Raw genomic sequence first — 12215 nt, 5'->3', positions numbered from 1 at the left:
TTTAAGATCTCATTCAAATTACAACTCTTTCTGGGGCAACTGAGTAAAAATTCTCTTTTTATTGTAACCCCTTCCCACTTTCAGCATGGTGTAGACAGCTCAGCAAGGATTTAAAGTCATTTTCTTCCTTGTTTTAGGAGAGTAGACAAGGTCTTTTGTGATTATAGGGTTAAGGAAATGCTTTGTTCTCATGGTAGGGAAGGAAAAAGCAAGGAGATCCCCAAGGATACTGGGATGAAGAACAAATGGTAGAGCTGGGAAGAAGGACCTTTGAGAGGAATCTGCTGGCCTCCAGGACACTGCTCTGTGCCCCAGATGCAATGGACTGCTGGAGGTCAAATGCTTTAGGGTCTATTTAAGGAAGATGGAGGGCACATCAACAAACAGAGTTTCGGAATTCTCACCAGGTCAGAGGGCTCAGGCCATATTTAATTTGAGTTAGTCAACTAAAGCATGTGATATCACTTGCTCCCAAAATGGCACGAAGCAATTCCCATCTGTTACAGAGAACTAAATCATTCATATAGAAATATAATGTTCTGAAACATTTCAAAAATAATGTCCTTCATGTATTTAAAGACAGTATAATACAAATTTAATAATAATCACTTAAAAAGCAGCTGAAGAAACATCTGAAGCTTTTTTGGTAAAAAAAATCAATAGTAAGTTAATAGTAATTAAATTGGTTATATTTGCAACAATGCCATTAAAGGCAAAAAAAAAAAAACTTTTGAGGAACAAAGAGAACCTTATTCACTACAGCAGTTTTCACTAAATTTGATATGAAAGTAGTTTCAAAAATATCTTCTGTATAAATGGTTCTGTACTTCTGAAAGCACTTCAATAAAAATAGAAATTTGGCCAATGATCTATTTGGTAGGATTTAAGTGCCAATTTTCTTTTCCAGTCTTACCTCTCACTAATTCCCTTTATCAACCTTAAGTGTCAGCCATTTACCCCAGGCTTTACTGTTTTCACACTTGGCTAATATGCCAGCCCTGTACCTAGCTGTTCCCTTCTTCGCTTTACTCCCTAATATCAACTCATCAATCCAAATCATATCGTTTCTTCAAGGTCCGGTTCAAGTATCACCTCCTTTAAGAAGTTTTCCTCACTGAGAACAGTTTTGAATCATTCATTTGGATTACAGCTATTTGTACACATCTTACTTCCTTGTAAGGTTCTTGAAGGCAAGTATCTTATTCATATTTGTATTCCCCTCAGAGTCAATCTCCCACTAGAATTCAAGTTCCATTAAACAGAACCCTTGAATATCTTCTTCATCACTGTATTCCCCAGCACCTAGCAAAACTGGCACATAGTAGCCAAGTTACAAGTGTATTCTGAGTGAGTGAATGAATGGATTTTAGAACATAACTCCATAAAGGCAGGGATTTATCTGTTTTATTCATTGCAAAATGAATATTTGAGTATTACCAGGTGAACAAATTATTTTTTGGAAGGCTTAGCATTCATTATATACAACAAAAATTCTTCAATCTATATGCCTTCACAGAAGTCAAATGTATTTATGTTGCCTTTCACCCAACTACTTCGGTGGATGATATATCGTTCTGAAAATAAGACATCCCCCAGAACTGCAAGAGTAAAATTTAAAAGAATCAAAATAAAATGGGTGTTTACATTAGTTTCAGTTTTCTTTATTGTGATTTTCTGTGTTCTAAATTTTCTGCAATGAAAATGTATTATTTTGTAATCAGACAAAAATAATCAGTACCATTTTTAAAGAATGTAATGGATGAGATCACTTGCAAACATAAGACTGAGGACATTTTGAGAACATTAAAGTCCAATCAACGTTATATGGAGTTAATACCAGAGAGAAAAACACTGGACTGTGAAAATAACTTGAAGAGCTGAAGCCTAATCAGTCTGCCTAAAGACAAACAGACAATAAACAAACACTTCTCAAAGGGGAGATTGATGGCACCAACCCTAGGAAAAATAGGGGTGTTGAAGAACATGAATTTATAGTGTTTGTTTAGCACTGTCCTTGGAAGTATGACATCCTTGCTGTACACTGAATTGTGTCCCCCCGCCAAATTCGTAAGTTGAAGCCATAACCCCCCAATGTGATGGCATTTGGAGATGGGGACTTTGAGAGGTAATTAGATTGGATAAGATCATGAGGGTAGAGCCCTCATGGTGGGATTAGTGACTTTATAAGAAGAGACACCAGAGAGCTTGCACACTCTCTTCCATCCCCATTTTTTCCCCCCACCATGTGAGGACCCAGCGAGAAGGAGGTTATTAGCATGCTACGAAGAGAGCCCTCATTAGAGCCTGATCATGCTGGCAACTTTCACGTTTGACTTCCAGCCTCCAGAACTGTGAGAAAATAAATATCTGTTGTTTAAGCCACTCAGTCTATGGTATTTTGTTGTAGTAGCCCAAGCAGACTAAGATAGACTAAGCAGACTGACATCTAAACTGTTATGTGGCAGGTAGTTTTCTGATACTGGAAGAGAATCTCCTCACTGACTCAGTTAATAAAAATTTACTAAATGCCCACTGTGCTCCATGCCCTGTGCAAACTGCTGAGGATTCAAAGATGACCAAGATAAGGTTCCCACCCCTCAGGGGTTAATTTAATAGGAGACAAACATATAAACAAACTGAAAAAAGGACTGTAAGTACTATGACAGAAGTATGTATAGGGTACATACACTGTTCTTTCAGGCACCCAGAGGTTAGAGTAATGGTTTCTATCTGTGGTTGGGTGGGTGGAGTAAGTTTGGTTGTCTTGAGTCAACACTCTGTATCAAATTAACTCTGAGTTCACCAGCCAAGTCAAGAGCTGTGCCTTACGATGTGGTGACAAACCTGAGACTTCGTGGTGAGCCCTGCAGAGACCAATACTGGACAGAGAGCCATAGAGATTTGGGTGGTGGCTGCTGACCGAGTAGAGGTAGGAAGTAGCTGCATGCTCTGAAAATGGCATAGGCTATGGCAGTGGCTTACTGTGCTCTTCAACTATTTCTACATTCTGTAAATTTCCATGTCTAATTCTTCTTTGGCGCCTTGAATATTTATAACAACATTCTCATTGACTTATACTAACTGTATTTTGTATTAGTTAAAAAGTATTCAAAGCCTGTTACATGGAGAAGAGCTACTGGTGAACATGGGAACCAGCACTAACTGCAGCACCCTTGGGCCTCACATGCCTTTTGCTAAGTCCTAATCATGCCCCATGTCCTAACCCTAGTCCTACTTTCTCTGGAGGCTGTGTCTAAACTGCACCTCCCCCTGGATTGATAAGGTGCTCCTGCTATGAGCTCCCTGGCGTCCCTCTACTTCCTGCATCATGGCATGTATCATACTGTTTTGCAATCTCTTGTTTAATGGTTGCTCTCCTCTATCAGACTGTCAGATCCTTAAAGATGGGAACAATATTAGTCTTCATGATGTGCCTGGGTCACCAAAGGCTTTCAGTTAAGTATTTGTTGGATGAATCTAGTTTCAGAGCTTGTGAAAGTAGAGGACCAGGTGAGCATTAAGTTTATGGTGCTACCACCAAGGTGCACCTGGCCAAGGAAGTTCATCCATCTGAACTTTGGTATACATTAATCCAGTCCAAATTGAGAACATAAACACTAAGGGAATACAGTCCCAGAAAGTAACCAGAGTCAGGCTGACATAAAAATGAAGATTCTATGGCTTCGTAGTATGTTAGCTTAATAAAAATTAAGCTAGTTTTGAACAGAGGTGAATGTCATGGTGGAAGGGGCTGGAACAGTAGTCTAATGATAAGATTATTTCAATATGAGATGTTAGTCTAATAACTAAATGAAGGGTGTATGTACCCTATTCGCACTTCTGTCAGAGCACTTATATCCCTTTTTACAGTTTGTTCATGTTTATTTAAACATGATTATTCTAACAACTAGGCAGGAGTTGACCTAGAGTAGAGGAACTTAACGGGTGACACACAAAAGCAGAGATGTTCTGTTGATTAAGTGGGATAAAATGTGACTTTTGCAGATAAGCCTTTCTTGTTATCTTCTCTACTAGCATGTTGCAATCCCTGAAATTCCTGCCACAGAAGTCCCTCTTTTGGTTAAAGTTACTATCTTTAGATAGTCCTTGTTAACCTGCAAGAATATGCTATTAGGTGATGGCAACACCCAACACAATGGTACTTCTGGCTCTCAAATCTGATCTTTCCATCTCCCAGGAATGTGAATGCTTAGTGAGAGACACTTTCTCAGCCTCTTCACAGCGGGGTGTGGTCTTCACTAACATTATGTAAGAGGAGAGATGTGTCCAACTCCACATCACTTCCTTAAAAATAAATTGCTTGCCTTGGACTTTCTTTTTTCCTTCTTCCCGAGGATTAGAAAAGGGACAGACATCTATAACCTTTGTCCTAAGCTAGGGCATGGCAGAGCCTCAAGACAGAAGGACATGGGTCTCTGAGTAGACCGCATGAGCAGAGTAACCCTGTCAGCTGGTTTCATAAGAGGGAAATACATTTCTCTATTTAAGTATTTCATGTTTCGTTTCTTCATTATAGCAGCTTACCTTACCCTGATTAATATGATATTCATGAGGCCGGTGTAGAAATTGATGAGGGATTGTATTATGGTATTTTAAAAAAAGAAAAGAGGAGCCCAAAACAATTCAAGGCATGAGAGGCTAGGTGACCATGAATCGTGAAACTGTGACGGTAACAGTTAAGTCAGAGCATGCTGTTGGCTAGCAGAACAGGACACTGAAATTAAATTGTGGTAGTACATTCAAGTGTATATGTCCCTATAAAAATTAAGATATAATGATGAATAAGTGTGTGAAAAAACAAAAAGAAGGTAGAGATCAGGTTGGAGATGTAGAACATTACTCCCGTCCCCCCATATGCAAAGGGTAATGACTAAACATGCTGTTTAAAGAAATAGCCACACTTTGGGTCTAGTACATTTTAAGCTTAAACATTACATATGTCAATATCCATATGGATAAAAGTAGCTTCTGCTAGTTGATAAAAGTAGCCTCCGAGAGCAGCTTTCTGATGACTATATTCAGCATTCTCTCTTTTCACCTCTAAACCTGTATAGAAGTCTCTCCTTGATCTTCTTCATCGTTATTTTGATGTTCAGCTTTCTGGAGAAGTCTGGGGCCTAGCAAACCAATAAGTAGACTTCCAATTGGGGCTGTGATGAGGATGGCCAAAAATGCCACTGTCAACACATCCATTCCATATCCTTCTAACTGTTTCTCTCCATGTGATCTTGCTGTGTCCAAAGCCACAGATCCTATTGCAGCCTATAAAAGTTTAAAGGTAAAGTTGGAAGCATGATAAGACAAGCACATAGAAAAAAAGGTTAATTATTTTATCATTTGCAAAAACAAATTTCTTGTTCTTTTGCTCAACTGACAAAGTTCTATTAGTCTTCTTTCAAAGTGTACTACAGTTGATTTTAATGATCTAAAAATAAAAGCTCTCCCTGCCCTTGCATAGGGAAAGAATGATGATTCATATGTACCTATTTGCGTAAGGTAAACTTACAAAAATATCAGGCAAATGTATTTCAGAACACAAGGCAAATACAGACTTAGGATATTAATTAACTAGAACAAGATTCTACATACTAAATTCCTCCTGAGTAAAGTTGAAAGTTACTGAATGGTCATTTCATTCTTTTTTCTTTAGGAATTTGGAATTAAGAAAGGACAAGATGAAAAAATGCAGTGATACTTACTGGAAGATAGTAAAATTTTACATGAAAAAAAATAAGAATACTGCTTTAGAGCCTAAACTAATTGTTAAACATCAAGAAACTTGAAAGTGGTAGGTACCTTTGAAACTTGAAGTTAACCTTATTAGGAATTTGATTAACTCTTTGCCTTAGGAGTTGGTGAAATGTTTTGTTTAAAATTTATCTACTGGGAAGTATTATGAAAACTCTTAGAGACAAAATGCAATATTATCAGTGCACATGAGGAAAATACATTAATCAATCTGATTATCCTCTTATTGGCACAGAACATAGCAATGAAACAGAAGAGAAAATATCAGTGTGGATGAGACACAATGGCAGAGACTACTAATTGCCCACAAATATCTGAATGTCTCTTTTCCCTTCTATAATAGAACTCCTGAGTTTAGCTGGTCACATTGCTGTCCAAATACAGACTTTTTTTCCAGTCTTCTTTGCAACTAGTTGAAGCTATGTATCTAAGTTCTGGCCATTAAGAGGTGAGCAGAAGTGATAAATGCTTCTTGTAACTGTTCCCTGAAAAGAAATGGACACTTGGACCTTATTCTTTCCCCCTTCCCATTGGATGACCAACAGTGAAAGTTGGACTCATGGATGAAAGGCATACGCTGAGGACAGCAGTTACCCTGCCAGCTCTGGAATTCCCATGCTGCACTGCTGGTTAGAGAGGAATAAAAATCTCTCATTTAGTCCTCGTGTTTGAGGGCTCTTTGCTATTTCAGATCACCTTGTGCCATAACTAATTCAACATTTCATGAATTCTCAGCAAGAACTGTACACATTATGATGTATATTTCTCTTTCAGCTCTCTGTCATTGTGTATATGTGTATGTGTGTGTGTTTGGGGTTTTGTATGTTTCCTAAGTTGTCATTTGAAATATATTTCTGGGACTTCCCTGGTGGCCTAGTGGTTAAGAATCTGTCTTGCAACTCAGGGGACGCCACTTTGATCTCTGGTCGGGGAACTAAGATCCCACATGCCATGGGGCAACTAAGCCCGCGCACCACAACTAGAGAGAAGCCCGCGCACGGCAACGAGGAGCCCGTGTGCCGCAATGAAAGATCCCATGTGCTGCAACTAAGACCTGACACAGCCAAAAAATAAATAAATAAATATTTTAAAATATATATATATTTCTTATAGTAGGTCATAGACAAAAAAGTTTAAAGAACACTAATATGGAAAAAATGTATAAGAAAGTCTTGTTTCTTGTACAGTGGCAAAAAAAGAAAATTGTATACAATACTTGCTTTGAGAACATGCACTATTCAAGACATCCTAGATAATTTCTCCTTGTTTTAAAATTTGTTTTCATAGCAGGAAAGTGCCATCTTTCAAATTTTGATGTTAGAAACAAATCTTTCATACTAAAGCTACTAGAGCGATTATTTTGATATTTACCTACTAAAGTTACTGAAAGTAGTGTGGAGGCTGGAGATACTGTGAGGGAGAAACTGTTCTACTTACTGTGCTCTATTAACCTCACAGCATTCTTAGCCACTATGTCTCAGACACCTTTGAAAGTCTGATGGAAAGAAAAACTTCTCTGGAATAATGCCCCAATCCCATAGCCACACTAAATCTGGCATATAGTTACAGAGCAGCACACTGCACCCCTCAAAGCTTCCTAAATTAAGAACACCTAATTTTCATTTCATGAAACAGAAATTTACACATTTAAGTAATTGCAAAATAATCAAGGATGAAACAGTTCCATCTCATTTGTTGTAATTAGTTGGAGAATACACAATACAATCAGGGATATATTACATATGCAACAAATGATGATCTATACAGTTCTAATTTAATGAGCAATTATAGGTATGCTACCAAATACCTGGTCAACCCTTTCGAGTACCTATTGGTTACTGCTTTGTTTATTAGAGTGCACAAATTTTGGGTCAAGTGATTGAGACATTTGTCAGGAGGTTCAGGTGGTTTGAAAATTTAATATCAACTAATAATCTAGGAAATAAAGCATTTTCTGAGTTATTTCTCAATAAATCTTTCTCTATTAAAGACTGTGGTCAAGCATAACTGATCATCAATCATATAGACATTGAAGTATTTCCAAATACTAAGATGGGCTATGCTATTTCTGTTTCACTCTCTTCTTAGAAGATATTGAAATGAATAGAGTTAATAACTATCTCTTCGGGTTATTTTAGAGAGCTCTGACTGACAAAAATTCCAACTCTTCCCTCCTGCTACTTACTACTGCTTTCTAGTAGTGTAGGGATTTATTGGATTTTGAGTTGCACCCTGGTGATCTAAGAAAATTTAATGAGCTGTCATATTTAATGAATCAATATACCAAAAATAAAACTTTTAAAGCGTAAATTAGTATAAAATCTTACCATAATCAAACTTCAATTACTTATTTTCACCAAATTTGAACAAGCACTCTTATTAAAAATTTCAAGGTATCATATAGAAATAGGAATTAAAATCCATCATTACCTGGACTGTGGCCTTTGGAAGCCATGCAAAAGAAATAAATATCTTTTCCTTAAAGTTAAAACCAGCAAAACACACCAGCAGATATGTAGCCAAAATTCGTATCAATACTGCAATGCCCAGGGTGGCAACACAAAGACCTGTAAGAAATACTCAGTTTTTAGACATAATGAAATACTGGGGGAAAAACTGAATCACATGGTTACTGATTCAGGACTCTTTCAACAGAAGTCTAAAAACATTCACAAAATTAAAAAGACAAAAATGGCTAGGCATAATTTATCAAAACATCAATATTAAGGATCAATCAGATCACTTGTTTAAAAGAAGTTATTTCCCCTTGATTTTTTTTTATAGTAAAATGCAAAAGATTTATTTGCTCTGAAGAGAAACCAGAATATTCCCTTAAACTGAAAACAGAAATTAAACATATTTTAATTTCTACAAAGGAGATTTGAATGTTTTTTTAAGCTTTATAGCAAGAAACACACTTTCTAACGTGCATTTATTTAACAAGAATTTATTCAATAACTATGCATGGCAGGATCTGGACTAGGTACTAGTATCCAAAAATGTATAATGTACAGACTCTGCTTCTATGAACTTCAAAGAGGAAGACAGACACATAAAAAACTAATTAATATACTATAAGGTAAGTACAGTATAAACATACTGGTAAGAGGGCATAGAAGAAGAAAAAATTATTATTTTCATCAAACTGGTTGAGAATTCTTTACAGAGAGTATAAGACCAGAAGCGATATCCAAAATATTTATGAGCCATTATGGAGGCAATCAGCCAATCAGAACAGAGCTCGCTGGGCAGTGACCAATCAGAACAGACAGTGGCAGTCTACAGCTGTTTCATCATACTGGTGTGTACACTGACAGCCCATTAGCCCTGGTTTTCATATACAGCTACTGCATTCAGTCAGCATTTAGAATCCTTTGCTGGTAAAGGTAAGTTCATCCTGAAGTGCAAAATAAAGGATTGTGACTTGGCCGCTGCAGGCTACTGGAATCTGAGAAAGGCACAGCTAAAGTGACTGCTAAGTTATAGGGTGATTTTTTTTAAAGTAACATTTGTTGAGCATTTACTCTGTGCCAGGTTCTGAACTAAGCTTTAAGTGAATTACTTTACTTAATCCTTACAACCTGTGGGGTAATTCCTCTCATTTTACAGTTGAAAAAAGTGAAGTTCAAAAAGGATGAACAACTTTGTCAAGTTCAAAAGGCTGGGTAAAAGGGATAGAACACTGCAGGAGGCTCTACTGTAAATCTGCAATATTTTTTTTTACCGAAAAGTTTTGTGGCTTTTTGTTGGAGGATATTTCTCCCAGGTTGGTAGATTTTCAAAAATATTTGTTGCTGAAGTACAAGATACAAAAGAGATGATCCCATTCCCAGGAGGGAACGTTGAAGGTTTGGGGAGAAGATGAAGAGGAAGTTTTAGACACAACTGAGTTTTAAGTTTTGTGGGATTTACAAGTGGTGATGTCCAATCAGCCACTGGATTTATAGATTTAGAGATAAAGATTTTGGAATTACATAGTTTATAATCAAAGTCACTGAGTGTAGATGAGCTCAAGGAAGTGATAAAAGAGCGAGAAGCATAGAAGGTTTTGGAAAGAACTTTGAAGAGGAGCAGCACTTAAGCCATACATACTGTAAAGACTCAAAAGGCACTGGAAAATATGAAATTTCAGACTTCAATGTGAAAGTGTTTTAAAGAGGTCAGTAGTATCAAATGCTGCTGAGAGATCAAGTACAATAAAGACTGGTAAGTATTCAGTGGATTTAATAATATAACCTTGGTAAGAGCAGGGTTGGTTGTGTGATGGGGCAGAAGCTAAACTGAAATGTACTGAGGAACGGAATGAGAACTGAAATGGAAAAGGGGAATATAGACACCCTTTTGGAAAAGTTTGAAAAGAGCAATAGAGAGATAGAGTGGTAGGTGAGGGGGGAAGTGAAATGGAGGAAGGATATATGTATATCTTTCATAAATATATGTGTGTGTATTTATTTAAATTTTGATTGTGATAAAATACACATAACAAAAATTACCATCTTAATCATTTTAAAATGTGCAGTTCAGTAGGCATTAAGTTAAACATTTACATTTTTGTGCAAAAAATATCCAGAAAGTTTTCATCTTGTAAAACTGAAACTCTGTACCTATTAGACAACAAATCCCTATCTCCCCCTTCCCAAAACCACTGGCAACCATCATTCTACTCTCTATTTCTATGAATTTGACTCATATAAGTAGAATCATACAGTAGCTGTCTTTTTTTTTTTGGACCTTGTTAATTTTCTCTATTGTTTTCTACTTTGTTGATTTCTTTTTTTTTTTTTTATTGAAGTAGAGTTGATTTACAATGCTGTGCCAGTCTTGGCTATACAGCAAAGTAACTCAGTTATACACATACAGACATTCCTTTTTTTATATTCTTTTCCATTATGGTTTATCACAGGATAATGAATATAGTTCCCTGTGCTATACAGTAGGACCTTGCTGTTTATCTATTCTATTTGCAATAGTTTGCATCTGCCAATCCCAAAGTCCCAGTCCCTCCCTCCCCCTTGGCAACCACAAGTCTGTTCTCTATGTATATGAGTCTATTTTGATTTGTAGATAGGTTCATTTGTGCCATATTTTAGATTCCACATAGTAGTTATCTTTCTATGATTGGCTTATTTTAGTTAGTGTAATGTCCTCCAGGTTCATTCATGTTATAGCATATATCAGAATGGAAGGATATTATTTTAAGATAGAGATTAAAGTCTGTTTAACTTCTGAAGAGAAGAACACTGTGACAAGGATATTTGAGGATGTATAAGAAAAAGGGAAGAATCTATGTGTGAGATCCAGAAAGAGGTGGCAGGGGATGGGATCCCTAGTATGGACGGAAGAATATTGTGATGCAAGGAAAGGAGGAAATGATGAGTATATGTGTGTAAATTAATTTTTAAGTGAAGTGCTATGAATTAAGAGAGTTTTAACATAATGGCTTTCAAATGTGTGAATGAATAAAAGAATGAATGAACAAACATTTTTATTCTATGGGTACATATTATAGAACTCACTAGTTATCTTTAAAATTCTGGCCCTTGATCAGGGTAAGGCTAGATGAACATTTTTATCCTTGGAAAAACACTTTAAGGCCTGCATTTTATTGATGGCAGTCAGCAGTGTCACTTTTCTCTACAAGGAACAATATTTAAAGGTATAATATTTACTGTCTTAGATTGACAAACATTATTTTCTAACGAACTGCTCTAAAAGACTTAGCTCGTTACTTTTTTATATAATTGTGACAATGGGAACCACTGAACACATACCTACTAAAGATATTTCAACTGAATATAAAAAGAGTTGATTTTAGCAAAATTCTTACCTACAGTTTCTGGTCTGAGAGATGTAATGGATACCTCTGCTCCAATCAGTCCAAAGAGAAGGGGCTGAAAGATGAACCAGGCAACTGCTATAACCTTTTCAACGTCTGCCTAAAAGGAACACAAACACACCCAAACAGACTTTCATTATATGAATTTAGAAGTTCTAAGAATTTTACTAATTTGAAATTTGAGTCAATTTGACCTGAGATAGCCTTTACCTCTGTAGCATCTATAAATAAGAAGTTAGTTAGAAGAGAGCAAAAAATTGCACAAAGATATTTCTAACACAATTAAGATATATGAGGTACTTTAGTGTTGGTTTACAAATAAATGTTAATTATAAAGAGTCTTACAAAGTAATCTTAGGACTTCTGCTTCTGAATACACAATCTCTGTGTGTGTGTATTATAATGAATAATATTATATTAATTATATTATTATTACATTATTGCATAGTTTAAAATTTTGTTAATTTTCATTCAACAATATGATTTAAAGACCTTATATCAGTGCATATATCTAGATATTCACCTCATAATTGCTGCATAGTAATCTGTGGTATGGAAGTACCATAGTTTATTCAATCATTTCTTTATCGATAGGCCTTTAAGTTGTTTC

General features: G+C 36.2%; 1 protein-coding gene across 1 annotated transcript in view; it reads right to left on the bottom strand.

Moving 5' to 3' along the window:
- Window positions 1–1639: 1639 nt before the first annotated feature.
- Window positions 1640–12215, bottom strand: part of SLC9B2 (solute carrier family 9 member B2) — a 49427-nt gene continuing 38851 nt past the window's right edge. The window contains exons 10-12 of the mRNA XM_061192082.1: window positions 11597–11705; window positions 8200–8336; window positions 1640–5283 (exon numbers count right to left, since the gene is read on the bottom strand). Coding sequence (XP_061048065.1) covers window positions 5062–5283; window positions 8200–8336; window positions 11597–11705 — 468 coding nt within the window. The 3' untranslated portion in view covers window positions 1640–5061. The remainder of the gene's footprint in view (window positions 5284–8199; window positions 8337–11596; window positions 11706–12215) is intronic.

This window comes from Eubalaena glacialis, chromosome 5 (genome assembly GCF_028564815.1).
Source record: "Eubalaena glacialis isolate mEubGla1 chromosome 5, mEubGla1.1.hap2.+ XY, whole genome shotgun sequence".
In the NCBI taxonomy this organism is placed as follows: Eukaryota; Metazoa; Chordata; class Mammalia; order Artiodactyla; family Balaenidae; genus Eubalaena; species Eubalaena glacialis.
The sequence above is the reverse complement of the archived record's forward strand: the minus strand, read 5'-3'. Positions and strand labels throughout refer to the sequence as shown.